Source organism: Eurypyga helias, unplaced genomic scaffold (assembly GCF_000690775.1).
Source record: "Eurypyga helias isolate BGI_N326 unplaced genomic scaffold, ASM69077v1 scaffold35210, whole genome shotgun sequence".
In the NCBI taxonomy this organism is placed as follows: Eukaryota; Metazoa; Chordata; class Aves; order Eurypygiformes; family Eurypygidae; genus Eurypyga; species Eurypyga helias.
In genome coordinates, this window is record NW_010225607.1 from 17692 (window position 1) to 38973 (window position 21282).

The following is a 21282-nucleotide window of genomic DNA, read 5'->3' on the forward strand; positions in this document are numbered from 1 at the left end:
AGATTTTTGTTCTTTTGTAAAATCTTGTATTCCACTCTAAGCATTTACTAAGTATGGCTTTTCCTCAGTGTACAAGATCCTCAGTCCCTCAAACACCACAGCTATACAGCCAGTAAATCTTAAGTTCTGACTTTCTAAAATTATAAATGAAGAGTATAAACCAAAACGTGGTTTAAACCAAGCACTTCTTAATTAGATGTGTATAGAACTTTATTAGCTGGCTAGTCCAAATTAAAGATCCTAGCATATACATTTACATCTGGAATACATTGAAATCCACCCACAGCTACAAACCATATTCAAATGGCAACTTTAGGAATTCTATCTGAACACAAATTCATTAACTGCACAGTCATTTGCAAGACTCCACAGTAGCTTCAAGCAGTAGGGAAATGGTTATGTCTATAAAAACCCAAAGCAGCAACTCTGTAATTACTAACAACATAGCTTTCAAAATTTGCTTTCAGTTTTGCATGCTTATGTATAGCTTTGTAATGTTTATAACAGCCTTTTTTCTAAAGGAGGAAGAAAAGCTGGTTAATGATTTAATTATAAATTTAATATACTTATTTACTGAACAGACTTGCAATTACTCCTCATTCCTTATGTCACACATGAAGCTAGTCTCCAATCTTTTTTGAAGGCTGATAATAGAAAAAGAAAGAATTGATGCTTACCTGAAAATCTGGCTTTTTTCAGTCTGACTAGCTATATAAGAGTTTAATAGTAACAGTTTTTAATGCAGGTAAATGAGTGTCTACAGAGCAGGGAATTAAAAGAGAACACAGACACTTCTAAAACAATCAAGTACTGCTGTTAAACACAGCAGAGAAAAATAAGACACCATGATGTACTCAACAATTTGCAAAAACTATGCTAAGAAGAAAGTTAAATATAAAAAGCACAGCACTTATACCTGCAGTTTCTATCAAGCAACAGTGGATACAGACCAATTTTTATGAAGTCATTATTTTACTTTTTTTTTTAAAGAAAAAACAAACCACAATTCTAACCTAGAAAAGAAGTTTGAGAAAATCCTGCTTATTTCACATGAAATGCAATGTCTTCTAAAGTTAGAAATGTCAGAAGTCTTATCAGACCTCCCATGAAACCATACTCACCTTTCTGTCTGCTTAAAATACTCATCTTGAAGGGACACCAGAGCCAATGTGTGCTGAATTTGCGCTTTCAGGTCCTTAACCTCTAGGTTTAAATGGCAACACTGCAGATCTTTACAAAGTTCCTTGGGAAATTAGCAAGAAAAAAACCAGAACAAACTGAAAGTGAGAAACTAAAATTTAAACCAAAAGTAATATTAATTCACCCTATATTGAAAAATTAAAGATGGAGTGGATATATATTATTATAAGTTGTATGGTAAAAGAGCATGAATTGTTTGATTCTAATTTACATGCATAAATCCTGCTTTGTAGATTTCCTTTGACCAGTAGTGGATGTGCTGTAATTAGCATTAGGAATTCAATAGGCACACACGTATGCTTATCTGTGCATGCCCAGAAATACACTGGCCTCTTCTCCTGCAGTCTTCCTCCATATCTGAATTTCAGTGATATTGTCTAGGACAAATCTTCACTATATTCACTCATCTTCCTGAGATGTCAGTATCTTGTTTCAAATATCTTAATTTCTTTCAAGGTATCAAGAATACCATGTCATCTCATTAATTTGTCATCCCATTAAAATATTAGTTATTGAAACATCATGTAAGTGCTCATTACACTATCATTTAAGTCACTTCGATTGCTAGCTGAAACTAAAAGGCAGGGAGGAACAAGCCCCCACCTTTTATTCCTATTCCTTCCTGCACAGACCTTTGTCCCTTCCCTTCTGCCAGCCCTGGTGTTTGTCTGAGGCCACACGAGCTGACTACTTGTTGAAACTTGGCAGAGAATGTAACCTTTCCCTAGCACTCTCCAAAGAACAAACAAAAAAGTATTTTTGGCCAGGCTAACAATTAGGCTGTCACATAGTCAGATGAGCATCAAGGGCTACTGTAAAGGCAAGACCAGAAGTGTATGGCCAGGAGCAGGATCAACTCTGTCAGCCATCTGAACTGCTCAGCCATATCATGCTTCTTCCCCTTCAGCATTCATTTTTGTACGTAACTCTATACTTTCATGACAAGGAATAGTTGCACAAACAGTGAATTACTTCTAGGGCAGAAAAACAGAAACAGCTAACAGTAGAATTTGAAACCACCCTGAAAGAATTAAAGTAGAAGCCACGAGGAGAAACAAGATGAAGAGAGTTTAAAAAAAGCTATTTTTAACTAGAGTCAGATGTTGCCTACAATGCATGAAATCTGCCCTGGAAGCAAACGGCACTTTACCTTTGGAATACGCCCATCTTGACCCAGGAGGCGCATTTCATTTTCAACACGATGCAGCCAACTGGTATTTTCCTCAAAACGTCTGAGCTCCTCTTCTTTCTTCTTTTGCACCTGTACGCGGTGGGTTTTAAGCATCGCAAGCCTTTGATTCCGCTTAGAAGTGGCCTAAAAAAAATTAAATCAGTGTTTAAGAGGAAACTTCCAAATTATGTTCACAAACATCTTTATATGTTAAAAAAAAATTTTCTCCATACTTTTATACTTAACTGGGCATAACATATTTTGCCGTTTTCACCAGTTTAATAAAAGCGAGTTTAATTAAAGTAAGCACATTACCCTTGGGGGCATTGCTGAATTATATTTCAACAGATGCATTTTTTTTTCTTAGAAGCTCTTATAAGAGGTAACATAGTAATTTGATTATTCGTTTAACGAATACTACATTGGATCAGTTTTCTGTTGTAGGCCATAACTATCTGCAGTTGGAAAGACTAGAAAAACTACACATGCGCATACAAACACACTTCTAGATACAACATCACCTAATAATTTCCAGTACCTCAAGTGTGAATATGAAGAAGGAATTTTACCTGCTTTGTTTTCCTAGTGAGATATATCCTAGAAAAAGCCCATGAAAAGATAAAGTGTTTGGCAAAAGGAAAACGATCTGTCTTCAAGCATCAAAATTCTTCTGATGCTTTTCTGAAATCTGACAACAAAAAGGCACAAAGCCAGCAACAGCAAGCTGGATGGGAATGATGTAGTGTCCTAACAAGGCAAAGGAGACTTTCTATTCAGAGGACAACAATAGTTTGCAGAACACTTAAAAAAAAATTAGGGCACAGACTCAACTAGTCATGGAGAACATTAACTTTACATAGAATTCAGCGATGCCTGAACTTTAGCTAATCAAATCCACACAAACAAAAAAAACAAATCCACACAAACATTTGAAGTATTTTGTTACATTTATTCAAAACAAACAGAGAACCTAGTTGTTTGTTTTTAAAAATTATATAACCTAAGTCCCTATGTCCAAGCGTTCCAAAATTAACTCTCTAAATGAAGACTTCATCAATTAGAATAAATCTAAATATGTAGAATAGCAGGCCAAATTAGTTCCATTATAACCTGTCATAAGAAACTGTGAATGTACCTCCCTAATGTTGCACACAGCAGAAATTGCTCTAACTGGTGTCTTTCTGAATATTCTGTGGAAGACAGGAACAGTTTGTGGAGAGATGCAGATTGTATTTCTTAAGCTGACTTTTTAAAATGCCTACTTCGACTCATGGCACCCAGATCACAGGACCAGCATGGCAGAGACACCTGAACTACTTGTGTGCTCCAGGCAGCTTACCAAGTCAAAGGCTAGACACTGGCTAGAATTTCACTTAGCATTCTCTCAAAGACTGTCTTATCTGCTAAAGTAACAGAGGATCCAGAGAAGACTGTCATTTTTTTAAAGGAACAGCTCCTTAGGGAAAGTACCAGGAAGAAGAGTTAGTTGTCAGACTGCAGCTCCAAATGAACACTGGTTCCCTCTGACTGGTGAGGTGAGGAGCCAGCCTTCAGGACTGCTGAAGCAGAGAAATTCAAAAGACATTGTATTGCATACCTCAGCTTGCACAAGGTGCAGGAGACATTAGGACTGAAGGGGGAACTGACAACAACCCACCACCTGATGAACAGATCCCATAGGTTCCCAAGAAGAATGGATGTTACGCTGATGTGCTCCAATAGAAAACAACGCGGTTCTGCGTACTAGCTGTAGATCACCTCCGGAACACACGCAGACCTCGCAAGTTACTTGATTGCTACTCTCTGGTAATTGCAAAGTATCACAAGAGGTATAGAAGTCATCCCTTCCAGGTTGAAGAACCGGGATATATTCAGTGAGCGATTTCAGGTCCAGCATGTAAGCAGAAAAACTGAAACTAAGACAGATGGACTGCTTTCCAGGAATATGCTCATTTACCAGATAGTAAAAATAATGTTAAAGCGGCAATCAGAAATTGAGAAGTCACTTTAATCTATTTTTAAAGCCTGTCAAAAGTACCAGCAGTTATTTTGCCATGGCTTTAAAAATAAATTTAAAAAAATTGTAAGCCAGATTCCATGACTGATGCAGACACCATCAAGATAAAGTAGGTCAAAACTGAGTAGACCTCAAAGTAACTGTAACACAGGGGCACACACTAACTTCCTATGTTTCTGTACAAAGAGGATACATGTTCTGTTGGCACAAAGGTTCTCCGGCTAACACTGCTGTAGCTGATACCTAGCATGCAACAGGAAAACACCACAGATGCAAAATACAAGAAATGAGTGGAAGAACAGGCATTAGGCAGAAGGATGTAAACAGGTGCTTTAATTGGGCAGCATCCAAGTTCTAAAAAAAGCTGAGAACAGGGGTAGTTATGTGGAAAACTGAAATGATTTACTAGTGGTCCAGGATGGACTGAATTTCACAAGATAAACTGGGATAAAAATTTTTGCAAGAACAGAGAATAAGGTAACAAACTCATATGTAAGTTTTGTCCTTTCTGAAATTATTGCTTTGAAATCAAGTGTTCAACCTGGGGTTATTAACTTACCTAAATCATTACCATATCTAGTTACTGAGTATGGACAATAAAGTGCAAAATGAGAAAATATTTTAAGTAAAACCTTTCCCTTGAAAATTAGTATTTCAGAAACACCACTGTAGCCTTACAGAAAGAAAACCCAGAGGCATTTAGGAAAACAGTAAGTGTATAGAAATACAAGAAAACAGAAGCATTACAGTGTACAATGGCAATGTGAGCAGTGACTTTGCTAATCAAATGACTGGATTCCAATTTAAACCCCAATTGGTTTCCAAGTAGTTGCAAAAGGACATTTAATTATACCGTTACAGTGACTTACTCTTGTTGATAAGGCACTGTGCTTACAGGCCAGCGACTCCTGACCCTTAGAGTAAGTCACATATATGTTAACTAGCGGCAAAACCAACATCTGAGTGCAACACTGATAACATTAAAAAAAGTTAAACCAGCTCATAAAAAACATTTGTATGAACTAGAGTGTATGAAGGTGTAACTCCTCATTATGAATAGAGATATAGCTGTTCCATTGTGAGCAGCACTTAGCAAGTATGGAACAGATAGAAAATCCAAAGTAATATTTTCTATGACATAAGATTTCCAGAACACACTGAAATATCTTCATTAATGACAAGCAAAGACATATATTTTACTTTCATATTATCTAAGAACTAAATTTCATGTGAATCACTGGGAAAAGAGTCATGGTAAACAATAATTTTTGGCCAAATTCAGATTGTTACTGTGACTCAGCACCATCAGCTCCACACCTGACTTCATGAAACTTACTCCTTTAAGCTGACTTTTATCAGAAAAATTAAGATACTATCTAAACATGCTTGCTTATTTATATTTTGATTCTTCTAGAAAGACTTAAGCATTTAAAGCTGCAAAACAGCAGTTGTTCATACTTGGCCTCCAAATTCTTCTCTTAAAATTCAAGGCAATTAAATGTAGTTATTTCAGTTCACCTGACTGTCCTTAAGAAGCTATCTAAACATCTTCCTGGTGACAATAGAAACATGAATGTCTGGTTTAGCACGTGAGCTTTAAGTCTAGTCAGGTCTTGAGTAACTATGACCACCAAGTCTGTATAAGGACATGTTGAAAAAGTTTTCACAATTAGTAGCAATAGGCACATCAACAGCTTTCTGTGCAGTGCAGAAAAAATAGCACACCTGGCATTACTACTACTTTTCTGTATTAATGTCAAAAAACGTTGTCTGAGTGATAATCAGCATGCCCCATTTCAATCGTTTAAATATTAGCATTAATTATATAGTTACTTAAGCAAAATCATACATTAGTATAGCAAAATGAAGAGATGATACCTTGTATTACATTATAGACAACTCACCCTCTCTACTCTTTCTTCAGAGCATATCAGTTGAATTTGTTCATGACACTGTTTGTGGTAATGTGTCTTCAGTGCATTTTTTCTCAGCTGCATTTCCAACTTGAGGTATTCTTCCCTGATTTCCTCACGGTTTGCAAACACATTTTTAAGGACTTCTTTGTATCTATTAGAACCAAAGGATAAGAACAAATAATGGATTACTTACTGAGGGGTTATTAATGACCATCTCTTCTATAAAGGGAACTTTCAGTTCCAAGCTAATCAATATAAAAAAAGTAAGAGGAAAATAGTAAAGCCTGTTATATAGTGAAAATGCAGTACAGAATAGCCCAAAAGATACTATGTATTTCATAATGACCAACCTCATAAGCCACTTCATAACATCCTATTAACTTGTTAGAACTTCACATAAGGGCAGTTTAACATGCAAACATTTTAAAGTCTTGCAACCTTTGAGATTGTTACACAGTGTTTACTATAAGAACATAAAATTGAGTACTGTACAAATACTATGAAATAACAGATTCAACTAGAGGGCAAGTTCAAGAGGCATTCTTGCCATGTAGTTGATTCTTGCCAGTGTGTTTCAAAAGTAGCAATTCCATTTCATAGTCTTAAGTCTAAATAACTCGGTCTTTTAGTCTAGTGTTCTATTATTCTCAATTTTAAAACAAACATGGTTAACAGCAGAATTCTTCCCTACAGTTTCAGGCCTTCAACGGTTTTACTTAAGTGTCCAGAGAAGGCTAATGAATCCAGGTAAAAATGTGCACTAAAACACACATGTAATTTCAAAATAATATTTCTTAACAAATAACATAGTAAGCTGCAGAGTGCTGTTACTATCTATACAATCTGCACTAATGTGCACTATTACACAACTAGCTGGAGATATTTTCTTTCATATTATCCATGGAAACATGGTTCCTCCCAGCTGCCTGGGAAACACAGCAAGGAGAAACGAAGATGAATCCCCTCTTGCAATTTCCGTACCAGTAAAACTGTACACATAATTTGAGGGGCTGCAGAATCTGATGCTATGTACAGTCATTGTGATGAACCATTACCAGTAAATCAACCCTTTGTGTACTTATAATCAGTGCCCCAATTACAGCGTCAAGTATAGACACCTTTGCAAAGCCCCTGCCTTGAGCTGGACTCACTCTGACAGTAACTCCGTAAGAATAGAAGCGCGCTTATGTTCAACATCCCCTAAAAATGGCAAAGCGATCCCGTAGGCATATCCAGGTGTGAACTCTCTGAACTATTCAAAGAGTCTCAAAGAGCTCACGGGCTCATGAGTTTAGAGCTCAAAGAGGTCCCAAGACAGCATCCACTGTCTATCTCAATAGGCTCAAGACTTGAAGGGCTGGCAGATAATGCACCTCCAAGCTGTAGACAGAGGGAGCAATTTAAGGAGAAGTGCGGTAATCAGTGGACCTCTTTGAGGTAACAGCAAAGCAAAAGTCACGGGTAGTTGGACTGAAATACAGGATTGTGGTTAATGCTCTCCATCCTGTCACTAACAGAAGGAAGACGACAGCAGAATATCCCCAAAATTTGTGAATGAATATGGGAGAAATCAAGTCATTACCCACACTATCAGTAGAATGAACCTGACAGGATCCATATGAGGCAGAAGAGAATGCAACAGCCACTTCATCACTGACATCTCGAGGGAATGGGGTAGGCTTACATATGCGTCTGGATATTCTAGAACATTAAAACCCAAACTCTGTCTGACCAACAAACAGCATAGAGTATGCCCAGCATTTTGTAAAAACATTTCAGAGACCTTGCCCTTCACTGATTCTTCCCACACACATAGAATGAAATACAGGGCAAATCACAGGAAATTAAATTAACCTTGAAGACTTACAGTGCAAAGATATGCAGGAAGGCTGTCAGAACTATCAACCTAACTTAAAAACCTATACTTCTTTTGAAAATGAAATTTAAATAACCTGAATGAGAGGTTTATTGAAACCTCTGGAATGTCAGTAAAATGAACCTCAGATAGGCAGCATTTTTGCTTTGAATGGGTTTTTACTTGCACCTCAGAAGGTTTTTCCATGTTAAAAAGATACCACAATTAAAGGGCCAATAAAAATGAATAAACCTAGGCAACTAATTCTCAGATATATGTGATGAGATGTATGCAGACAGATCCAGAAAGACTTTCACACCCAGACATAACCTTCTTATGTAATAGATTGACTTCTGCAACAAATTCATACATCACATCTTAATTTGTTGCTTTTTGTGTGCTCTCATGAGAGCCTGTCACATCAGAAAACACAGAGGAACATCACCAAGAAGAGACCAAGAAATGTAAAATTAAGTAAGGAACCTACAGGCATAAATTAAGTCCTTTGTGCAAAGAAGAGCTTCAAGTTCTTGCCTCTCAAACCTTGCAAGTAGGGTACTATTGCAGTAGTATCTGCCAGCAGTTGCTGTCATTTATGCAAACTACATTCTGTATGCCCACAAAAATGACCTGATGAGTAGCTTTGCTGAAAGCTAGCATTTATATGTTCCTTCCTGCCATGTGTGTGTACCCTCCCACCCCTCACTGCTGAAACAACTAAAGCGGACTGTGAGAAGAAACAGCACCTTTAGAAATTGACGGTCTCATGCATTATATAAAAATTGGAGACTCTGTTCTGTTTGGTTACATGGTTCTGGAGTTACTAAAAGAGAGACTTGTAAACATGTCTACTGTCCCCCTCCCCAAAACATATCTTGATTATAACAGACCAGTTTATTGATAACATACCTTTAAAACTATAGTAACTCTTACTTGTAAGGCATTTTCACATCTTTTGGGTTAAGATTATAAACTTCTATCAGAAAAAGGGTTTTGTTATTATTATTATAAAAGGACTCTGCCCAGGTTTTAAGTGTCCTGCAAGATGGAGTTCTATCATCCTTCAAGTGAGACATTTGATTTGAGTTTTTCTGAAAAACTACATTATAATAATCTTGATTGTTGATAGTGCCATAATGATGTTATTTTTCTATGAACTCTTTAACTTTTGGTAGTAGAAAAGAACTTCCTTAGCCCTACAGAGCTCCGGAGCTTTGTAGAACACTTGTCCTAAAATTTTGTGTTATGAATGGTAGAATTTCACACCAGCATGTTAATACAGAATAACATCAGTAGCCTTGAGACAAAAATATCCGACTTCCCCAAGAAATATCCTTCTTACAATAATAAAGCTATTGATAAGGTTTAAAAAACTCAGCACATAAGCATTTTAAAAAGAGCATGCACACCAATGAAGCTCATAACTTTAACATTCAATTCCCTACCATAACACACTCTTGATATCAGTAGTTCTAATGAAAGTCTGATGAGAATAAATATAATCCACAGAATACTGCCATTGCTGCACTTCTGTCAATTTAGTAAATACTTCCTGAGAAAGTAACTACAGATACAAGACCTTTACCACTGATCCAAATTGTTATGTCAGACTGAGTTATGCAAGCTTTGTGGAATCTTGCCCTGTTTTACCGAATAATTTGCCTAGAAGGTTAACATCAGGATACTTCCTCAAGTACACAATAGTTGTTTTGTTTTAAATCCACCACCAAGTTGTTCTGAAAAGAAGTGCTAAGTTACGCAAAGCCACACCTAGCTTGAGTAAAGCATTGTTAAAAATGAGAAAACCAATACTGGAAAAGAGCAAGTTGGTTTTACAAATGCTTTTACAAGTGATGCAAACTCCAGTTTTGAAGCAAGATCATAATGCGATTAATTTACCTTTCCATTTCCACTTGCTGGTTGTTTGAAAGTACTGCAGCATGATTTTCAGGAATGCTTGCTTGCTTTTCTTCGTATTCTCTCAGTTTCTCTTTCAACATTAGGATCTAAACCAAAAAAGGTACCTTTCAGTCAGAATATTTTTTTTTTTAAACTTCTCATTCTGTGCTGTCTTGAAAAGCTTTACAAATGGCAGCACGTGATATTCCTCTTGGAATACAAACCATCTATCTTACTTCAAAAGACTGAAGGGGAGAATTAAGGCAATATTACCTTATAGGTTCAATCCCATAGATATTTTTAAATTCAACATTATAACAATTAAACTTTCAAACTTAATAGTAGATTTTTTTCATACCTCTTTTTTTTGTTCATCGCAAATTTTAACATACTGGCTTATGTGACTGTCCAAACTAACAACATTGCTCTTCAGCTGTTAAAAAAACATAAGTTAGAATTTAAGTAAGTTCCTTCATGATTTTCTGCATAATACATAAACTGTGTATTAGTGCTACACATCTATCCCTGCACTGTATTACAAGCAAAGGGATGAATGAAATCCTGACTTGCACAACAAACATTACTCTCAGCTTTTGCAGTAGTCTGTGGCATAGCCATGGACATGTCATTTCCCCCCACTGAACAATAAAAATAAATTTACATGTGCAAGCACAAATTTATATTTATTCAGACTAGTTTTATTGTTTAATGTCTCTCACACATTTTATGATAAAAACTATCTTTAAGTATGCAATAAATGGAAGCTACAGTCAACCCCATATTACATAAAAGAATTTAGGAGTTGCAACACAAAGGATTATGAAAAGAAATCAGAATAATACAGAGTAGAAAACAGGACACCCCACTTCTTGGCTCCAGCTGAATTCTACCTGTGCAAAAGCCAGTCCAGGTTTGTTACAACTGTTCAGACATTTCTTTAATATGCTTTACAGTTCTCTCTGTAAGTAACAGTAAGTTACTGAAACTGGCTGTGAATTCTTCCAGCTGAGGACTATTTCTGAATTTGACGCTCACAAAACAAGCTCTTTCAGACTGGCAGCATAAATCCATTAATGAAGCTATGCTCTTTTTAGGCCAGAACTAGTATCTACTCTACTAATCTATCAGTCAGATCATCATCTGATAAAGATATGATTAAGAGTTTACTGTAAGAAAGAAGGGGTAACTGAACAAAATTGAGATGAAAGTAAAAGAAATTATAATCTTATAAAAGTAGTAACCCTCCTTCTCATAATACTACATTATTATTATACATTGACAGAAGATCAATACCAACATACTCACAGCTGACTTGATATCCTTTGCTCGGTTTGCATACTTGAGAGTATTATATGTATCATCATAGAACATGGAAGATGGACTAACAGCAGCTATCATTATTGTTCGGCAATTTCCTCCAAGGGAATCTTTCAATAAACGAGTAAGCTTGCTGTTTCGATAAGGAATGTGCTGTTTCTTGCTCTAGAAAGAGGTATATGCATTTTTATGGATTAGTCCACTGTGCTATAAATAGTCACCTCCCTAGAAGTCAGGTGAAAATTTCAACAATGTCACAAAACATGGGAAAACAGCCTTGGAACTTTTCCTTGACACGAGCCATTCTTCTCAAAATTATACATACATCTCAAATGGTTTAAAATGTCATGGAACTGTTTAATACCTTTATAACACATGTATTAGCCAGGTTACTTTCTGATGTCCGGATAAGTAACAACTATTTTTGTTATGTGGGCAACTAACAGAAGAGGTAGACTACACTGAACTACTTCCAGTTCACAGAATAATCGAAGTTGGGAAGGACATATCAAGATCCATTTAGTCCAACCCTTCCACTCAAAGCAGGATCAGCTAGAGCAAGCTATCGAGAACTATCTTCAGTTGGGTTTTGAGTATCTCCAAGGATGGAGACTCCTCCACCTTTCCAGGCAAACCTCTGTTTTGTGAAGCTTTTTTTTTTCTGATCACATCTACATAAACTTCCTTACTTCAATAGTACAGATTCTAGATTCTGCCCACTCCAACAAGGTAGTGATGAGAATGTGTGGCACCAGGAAGGCAAATAAAAGCCCTTATCACAAAGTTGGGGGTTGGAAGGGACTGTCAGAGACCATCTAGTCCAACCACCCTGCCAAAGCAGGCTCATCTAGAGCAGGTTAGACAGGAACACATCCAGGCTGCCTTTGGATATCCCCAGAGAAGACTCCACCACCTCTCTGAATAGCCTGTTCCAGTGCTCTGCCACCCTCAAAGTAAAGAAATTCTTCCTATTATCATTCGTTATATCAAATGATACCGTTCCCCTGGCATATTTCTAGGCAATAGTTACTAGCTAACCAGAAGGACATAAAGGCTGTAGCTGTTAGGCAATGGACTTGACTGTGGCAATAGTCCAAGAGGTTTTGTCTTTCTCCCATACAACTGTCCCCACTCCTTCCCTTGCACTAGTGAACCAGATCAGGAGACCAACTCAATACTGTCAACAGGGTGTGTGGGGACATGCATAAGAACAAAAAAGAACAATTTTGGATAACTGTTGTTTTCTCCTATAAAAGCCTCCTCCCCCTAAGAGAAAAGGGCATAATTATCTAGAAAAATATTTGTCCTTGTAAGGCTATTTATTTATTCATGCAAGCTATATGCTTGATTTTGAAAAAGGTGGGTAGGAAAAGCAGGTACATTCATCTTTGACACCACCCTTAGTAGCTGCACTCTGAGAACTCTTTGCCATTGGGATTGTCTTTCAGCTATCACAGATAGGATAGTGCAAGTGCACAAGAAAAGCTTAAAAGGAAAACGATGCTGGAAGAAGCTTCAGTGTAATCCCCATTACTCAATGAGAGCTTACCTGTTAAAAAACAAAGTTTTCACAACACTAGGAGGTGAAGATTGCATGGGAAAGCAGCACATACCTTTGGATCTGCCAGAGCATTAATAACATTGCCGAGAGCTAGCAGGGAGCGGTTAATATTCGTTCCTTCTCTAAAACGAGCCCCCTTGGCATTTGTCGCAGTGGCGCGTTCAGATCCGGCCAGGTCAATGAGAGTCATTTTGGCGACGCGAACATTTTGATTAATACTAGCTGTTTTTTCTTTCTGCCTTAGATAAATCTACAATAAAAAATAGAAAATAGTTAAAAAGTAACCACTAACCAGTCTGTTACTCTAAGCAGTTAGTTTTTTCTACAGTGTAACAACCCTTTGCAGAAATTATCATTGGAAACCAGGAAAAAGACTGGGCTTTTGGTGATTTACATAGCTTAACTACCATTAATATGAGAACAATACTCATTTACTGCTGTAAAAGTACATAGTACTCCAGGGTGTTTAGAAAGCTGTAAGCCTCTGAGTCCATCGGTTCCACCACATCCCTTTTTTCCTGAAATTTTCACTCTACAGGAGATATACACGGAACTAAATGCCTTTGCTTCCTTGTGTTTGTCAAAGTACTCTTTCTTCAAGTTTATGAGGAAGTGTATAATCAGAGCATTTATACAGTCAATAAGAATTACAGTTACCCTTAGGTGGCTTTTACTTTAGGTAAAACACTTTCCTTCTGTGTTGAGTGCCTTGCTGTCTGTAAGGCTAACGGTTTCTGACACTGTCACGAACGCACTTTTAGACAGTGAATTGGGAAAGAATTGCCATGCATAGGAGGCGATCGACAAATAAAGACGGTATCTCACAAGTTCTGTAGCTTTAAGCTTTGTGGATGAGAAATGAAGTCTTCACAGGAATTTGTAAGAGAAAAATTGGCAAGTACTGGGACTGAATAAAATTCTTATGGACTTGCCACAAAAGGTATGTTTATACTAAAGACATGTTTCTGTATCAAAGTAAGTTCTGTTGCACTATTTCTAGTATAATATTGGAAAAAAAAAAAAAGAAGAGAAAAAAGCCACTTCCTTGTATTTACCTTGGTAAAGTAGCTATCTGGGCTGGTAGCTCTACCAGAACCCAGTAACTACCAGTAGTAAAGTAGGAAAGGTGGAACAACAGCCAAACTACATTGTATGACTCAAGCTTTTATAAAAATTCAAAAGATACAGGAAATGCCCCAAAGCAGAATCTTCCCTATTTCTTTGTCCGTCAGCAGAACACTTTCAATAAAACAGTATGGCAATTGGGATTTTTACTTTCAGATGCAGTAATTGCCTGACCTAGATAAAGATTTCAAACCTAAGACAGATGGAACTGTAAGGCAAAACTTGCATCTCTAAAATCAGCTCAGAATATCCTAGGCCAAGACTTTTACTACTGAATCAGTTCCAGAAAGTGTCCTGCTGCAATACAGTTAAAAACAAAGCCAGCATAAAAGACAACTGATCTCTACAAATAAGAGCAACTCTTAACAGAAAACTTAAAAATGAAGAGGGATCAAGACAGCATTGGGATTTCTCATCGTTTATATCTATGGAACCAAAGAGGCAATAAAGGACAAGCAGGTAAGACATTTTGCAGCATGTCACAGATTTGTGGAAATAGCTGAGAAACTGACATCAGTGCTTCCTTGTAGTACTAATTGACTAGTTTGTAATTACCTCTTACAGATGCCAACACTGCTAATAAGCACATCAAGTAGAGCATCTAAGAATTCACTTTAAAAAAGACTGCTGTGAATCTTCTTAGCTTAAACCAGTACACATTAATTAAAATCTGTTAAACTTCCAGTTGCACTCATTGGACCAATCTAGTTAGGAACAATAATATTCCTTTCAAGTACAACAATGCAGATGCAGCATTTCTATTAAGGATTTATTATATACACGCGTTTTCCTAAATAAATGATGTAATCCTCCCCTCCTCTCAAGCATAGTCACTTTGCGCAAAGGGCTTAAGACCCATTCACTGTTCAATGTGTGAATAGCCTGTGAACAGGCTATTCAAAGGCTGGCTTATTCACTGGCTTATCTTTTCCTTGAGAACATACAGTATTAGGAGATATTTATACAAATCACACAGTCAAGATACAATTGTCTAACAAAACAATGACTTCTACCAATAGATTGTGCACTTAACATTTAAGCTAAAGCAATTAAATATGTTTATTGACCACTAGACCGTCTCAAAATACAAAATAAACTCAAACATTCATGAGTATCTCTGTACAGGAGTTAACTGGCTTAGGAATATTGTAAAGAACAGCAGAGAAAGTTTTTGCTAACTACAGTATCCTTAACAGAATCAGTCTGACAGCCCGTGAGCAAACTGCGTACTGGGACTAAACGCTGAGTGCACAGCGGAACATACTCTCAGCCATGGCATGGCACTGCCTCATCTTCACATTGAAAGGTCTTTTCCTTCATGAAAAAGTTCTAACATGTAGACATTTGTCCATGAATTTGCATTCAATCAAGCATGCCATTTAACTGCCTGCAGCTGCATATGGAGACTGGCTAAGAGGCAGCCAGTGTGTTTTACACAGTCAAGGAAGGCTACTGGCCACTGCTGCTATTGGGCCACAGAAGAACAGAAAGAACAGAGATTAGTCCAGAAATTACTTTGGCAGTTACCTTAAGCTCAAAGGCAAAAATGTTCACACTAGTTTGTGCAGTCTTAAGAATTCTATATCAACAACAATAATGATCTCAGAGAAAAATCATTCAGGGCTGCAACAGCATATGCTTTTTGCCTTTTAAAGGCAGATGCTTACTGTAACAGTATTTTGTAAACATTCAAAGGATTGTGGTTTGGACTCTCGTGCATCACACCAATTTGCCGTGTGTATATAATATGTGCACACACGAAACAAAGCTTGTTCATTTTAGAACACAAGAAAGGCACTTAAACCACTGAACATGACAGTTCTCATTCAGGGCATCGCAAACAAACTGCATCCTGTATATGTTTTTTACATATTATACACATATACACACAGAGAGAAATTATATATTTGCTCTTCCTGTAGTATCCAGATATGAGAGGATCTTTGTTTTCATTGTTTTTACTTATACTGCCAGAGAGTAAAAAAAACCCTCTCGCCTGAAAACATCAGATTTGGTTCACTTTTGCTGTAAACTGGAAATAGCATGAAATGATGAATTTAAAGCAAAGTGTAAGTCTGATTAAGTATACCCATCCACTTTTTGGTCATACATTCAAGCAAAATTGCAGTAAGATAAACTACACTGACAAAATCAGCATACCTGTATGTGGTGAACATGCAACTTCTGCTAACAAGTTAGCTTTATCTACAGTGAGATCAATTTACCAGGATAAATATTAAGTGTAGGCTGGAGAAGACAAACTCCCCAGCATTCCTGTTCACAGAATTGTCTTCTTGTTGAAGATCTATGGGTCTGCAGCATTTACATAATTTAATTGCTTGCCACTTTTAGAAACAAACTGAGAAGAAAGCAAAGCCTGCCAAGATAAGACAACCAAGAGCTCTTTCTTGTGAAGTAAAGGGGAAGGAGGGTGGTAAGACACTCCAGCCCAGCAAGGAAAGAAACACAAGTCAGCAGTTCACACTCTGATCTCAGTCTGTGGCACTGCACTCAGTGCCTTATTAAAGGCAGCACACATACGCAACAGCGCAGCTCAAACTGAACAACTTCTTAGGAAGTCTTTGCCTTAAATGTATAACCATAGGCAAGACCTCAGGGGAAATGAAAACCTGGAAGGGCAATTTCAAGAACACAAGCCTAAGGTATATGAGAATGTAGAAGTTTCTAGAGTGGGAACAACTTTTGCTCTGTTACATATTCTAGAAGAATTTAACACATTTACTGCCAGTTTTTAACCCCTTTTCTCATTAGTAGTGACAAAGCTCTGGAGAGCTAACTTCGCAGCTACTTGCATCGCCATCATCTATGCCAAAATACATTCTTTTGGCTGTAGTTATTAAGCATTGACTAAGTCTGCTGATACAGTTAGGAACTGCTTAACAGTTAAATAGTTTGGTTGTAACTGAAGGACCAAAATTCAAATCTGATTTAATATTTTGTAGCCTAGAATGGCGACATATAAATAATACAAGATAACGTGCTTTGCAGCGTGCACTAACAAGCAGAAAAAAGAAGTTTTTGCTAACAAGACTCATATTTAGATACTACTTTTTGAAATATCACAGATAGTGTTTGAGGAGTCGAAAGGATAAGGTGGTGATTACCAAACAGCATCAATCTTTGGAGAAGCCTGAAGTTCTAACAGATTTGTACACAGTGTGCAAAACTGATCCATAGACACTAAAAAACAGCATTTCTTTTTGATGATGCAAGTATATGTATGGAGATATTTACAGACAGTATAAACCACTCAGTTGTTCTAGAACTTGATACTTACAAGAAAATTAATAAATCACTATAATGCAAAATAAACATTAATAGAAGCAGGATGAGAAAGTACTACTTGAGACTCTCAGTTTATAGTCAGATGTACAACTGCATTCTGCAAAAAATATTCTTCCTAGAAAAATGCTGAGCAACATAGTAAAATCAGAAAGCATTCAGAAAACCCGTGAACTTTCAGTTTATGAAATTACAATATCAAAGCACATTCATAGCCCAGAATTACAGTTTCACAGAACATATATTTGTTCTAAGGGATAGTAGTTCAAACAATTGGACTAGAGAGCTTTTCTTTGAAATATTTTTTTTTAAATATAGTCACTATGAACCTTTACATACTTAACAAGGAATAAGAAGTAAACAAGAACAGTAAACCAGAAAACCTTGATCTCCCCTCACCCAGACTAAGGTTCAACACAGTTTTGAAAAAGTTTCTGTTGTATTAAAAATTTAAACAACAGCTACAACTCACAGTAATGACTATTGTACATCTGCTATATCATCTTACCTGAAAGACTGCATGGGACCGGGAAGAGGAGGCATTTACATCTGTAGGATGCTGTGTTCTATTTTTATTTCCAAAATCCAGCATTTGAAGGATTTCCTCTGCCGATTTAGGCTTTAAGGGTAGAAAACATTTTACAAGCAAGGTTATTTAAAAAAAAACAAAACATGAGATGTTGCAGAGGTGTAGAACGCTAAGATGGCACTGAAGGCCACAAATTTCTTTAATAAATGTTAAGATGTTTTAGCCTAAAAATGAATCTCCCAAAACCTGAGGATGAGCATGAAACCAATGGTACCCTTTCAACTATAAGGACTGAATGTTTTTATCCATTTATACTCAAGACTATTAGCTTTTTCTCCACAACATGCTTTAGTAACTTCCAAACCTAATTAATTATTCTAAGGAACTTGTGACCAGGGCCAGAAAAAAGCCCACTTGGAAATTACCAAGCTGCATACAACTTTCACAGATCAATGGGAACTTCGCTATTTCCCTAAATTTCAGTATCTATTTACATACCTGATGTAATGTTAGCCCTTGAACTACCACCCCTTTCTGGGAGTCTTCACGAACAGCCAGAGGTCCTGAGTTCACCAGCAGATCACGGATCTGTTCATTGTAGACCTTTAAAAGGGAGTTTAAAAGCTTTTAATAACGTTATCCTACCATACTTGACAGGATAAAACTCAACTAACCAGAAATCACAGTCTTTTTTAATAATTTAAGACAAAGTAACATATTCAGTATGTAGAATTTTTGTTAAACACTATTCCTATACAAAGCTTGAAATATTCAGTTACTAAAAACTGATTTTTTTAGCTACTGAAGTTAGAGTCACACTCTCCTACTGAGTATTCTTTACTCATTCATAAAAAAAAGTTTTAAAACTTTTTTTAAAAACACCTTGGCAGCAAGCATGAATCCAAAGCGTATGTTGTCCTCTGTTACACCTCATAATCCGTAGTTCAGTGCGATTTCCTAACCCATATGTACTCCTGTTAAAACTCTCAAACACCTTCTTTCTCAGCCTACGGAAGTACTTGAAATAGCATGTGGCAAAGCAAACTTTTCCCTCCTCCTTCTCCCTCCCCCAAATATTAACTATTCTTCTATTAAGACTTTGAGGGGCCCAAAAGCTACTGATTTGACTACCACTGCCTGACAGCAGTGACAAGACAGCTACTTGTAAGAACACAACTGTGATGCAAAAAAGAGACAGTGACAGCAAAGAACAAAAGAAGTATTTGTCAAGAGCTAACCATTGGCGTAGCAGCTCTAATTCAAGTAGTTTTACCATAACTTAGACAAATGAAATAAATGGAAAGCTTTAAAAAAAAAAAGAAATCATCAAAAAGGGATTATCATTTTGTTGGTTTCACAGCATTGATAGTATTTCATTGTGAAGTCCTGAAATATGTCCCCAAAAAGTTATTTTCTTGGACACATCAACAGGTGTTCAGAGGGACATAACTGATCAGTAAGACAGCCATAATTAGAATGTTTAGTGAACATATTAGAAGAGACTGTCCTTTTGGGGAAGCCTTCTGTAAAATAGTAACAGGTGCCTAACACCAAACTTGTGGAGCATAGTTCAGTTCCGTTCCTATCAGGGACACATTTTGCAAAGCCTCTGAAAGGACTGGGGGAAGGCAAAACCAGCTTGTCTATTTATAAAAATATTCCTTATTAAAAGCAGCACACCAAATACATGAACTGGCTTACCTCTAAATATGAGACAGCAATATCACATATTTTATCTTCTTTTATTTGATCCATGCAGTTATAAAGTGTCATCATGGTTAAATACATCACTCCAGGATCTTCAGGGGAACCTAACATTGTATAAGTCTTTCCAGCTCCTGTTGCACCATAGGCAAACACTGAATTTTCACACACACAAATAGAAAAACAACAACAAAGCAAAGAGATGCACTTTATTCCAGTGAGCTAATCGGGATTGTAAAAGTCAAATGGACATTCACACGCCTCTCATTCTGCACAGCTGTTTTCATAAACTGATCAAGTTTCTTACTTAGGCTTGCCCTTTAACAGCTATAATCAGAAAGCTATTTCAAAATTACTTTTTTTTATTTTTCAGATCAAAATTTGTTCACTATAAATTTACATGGAAACATTATTTGATTACTCTCATGAACCTAAGCCATCAACTTACTGCAGGAAGGCATTTGATTTCCCCACAATATTCCATTGTCCAACTGAAAAAAGCTCTTAAAGAGAGTTCATAAAGCAGGCCACCACACAGTCAGTGGTACAATGCCTGGTTGAATAACTTTCTGGAGGACTCTCCTCATAAGCATGCATATTTCAGATAAAATTCCGAAGTCTATCATAACCTTAACATGAAAAAGTTTTCAAAAAATAGAGCTATCTTAACTTCCATAAGCTAAAAAGTCAGCCTCTCGTATCTATAAATTAAAACAAAATGCTTCATTTATAACAGCCTTTTTTAAGGTCTCTGCAGCAGCCAGATGCAATAGTAGAAACCGACGTATTTAGCAAAATTTTTGAATTGAAGAAGACAAATAGCAAAGTTACCTGTGCAGTTATATCCATTTAAGAAGCCATCAACTAGACTTTTAGTAGTATGTTCAAAAACTTCCAACTGGGATGAACTTTCAGCAAAAACAGCATCAAACACAAATTTAAGATCTTTCTTTACTCTCTTATTAATATCCCTGTGGGTCAGTCTCTTCCCATGAAAGAAGCTGACTTCTTCCTCCTTCGGATCAAAGACCAATATGTGCTGATCAACAACATGAACGACCTTGCTGAAGTTGCCATCTTTCTCCTTCTGAGATTCTGGACGGACACGAACCACCACTTTCACATGACTACAAACATCCTCTTCATTAGCTGCAGACATAACAACGTCCCTTTTATCCCTCTTCTTTGCTTCCAAGGCTCCTTCAGACCAGACAGCTGAATCTTTTCTGCAATTGACAGAAAAAGAGTGAAAGGCCTTGTATTTTAAATAAGGCTTTCCCAGTAGTTCCCACCTTTATTGGGGACTAACACCTTGCGTATCTACTGGATCGGCCCCTCCCGGGTTAGCCTGCCTCTGGGCTGCTACAACGCCAGCACAACTTCGGACAGCACTGTCCCTGGCCTGAAAAGGTGACCTAATTCAGCACAACTTTAAGAAAACTCATTAGGACTTTCTAGAAAATTTGCAAAGCTTATTTCAACAGATTAAACTAATTCAGCAACTTCAGAGCAAGCTGGCAGGTGAGCTCCCAGGTTTCCACAGACCAAAGCGAGTTGGTTTGTTGCCCTTTAGCAAAAGGCAGAGCAGCCGCCTATCTGGTTCCTCCGGGTACAGGTTCAGTCACATTTCACACAGGTTTAAAGAGACAGTTAAGTAGGTGTCAGGTTAACGTTACGTGCACGGG

At 37.1% G+C, this 21282-nt stretch overlaps 1 protein-coding gene across 1 annotated transcript in view; it reads right to left on the reverse strand.

The window, feature by feature from the left end:
• Positions 1–20756, reverse strand: part of LOC104503663 (kinesin-like protein KIF18A) — a 37579-nt gene extending 16823 nt beyond the window's left edge. The window contains 11 exon segments of the mRNA XM_010150124.1: positions 1122–1243; positions 2351–2515; positions 6293–6455; positions 10059–10165; positions 10417–10491; positions 11364–11540; positions 12989–13186; positions 17873–17983; positions 18392–18496; positions 19595–19752; positions 20429–20756. Of these exon segments, the coding sequence (XP_010148426.1) occupies positions 1122–1243; positions 2351–2515; positions 6293–6455; positions 10059–10165; positions 10417–10491; positions 11364–11540; positions 12989–13186; positions 17873–17983; positions 18392–18496; positions 19595–19752; positions 20429–20756 (1709 nt within the window).
• Between the last annotated feature and the right edge of the window lie 526 nt (positions 20757–21282).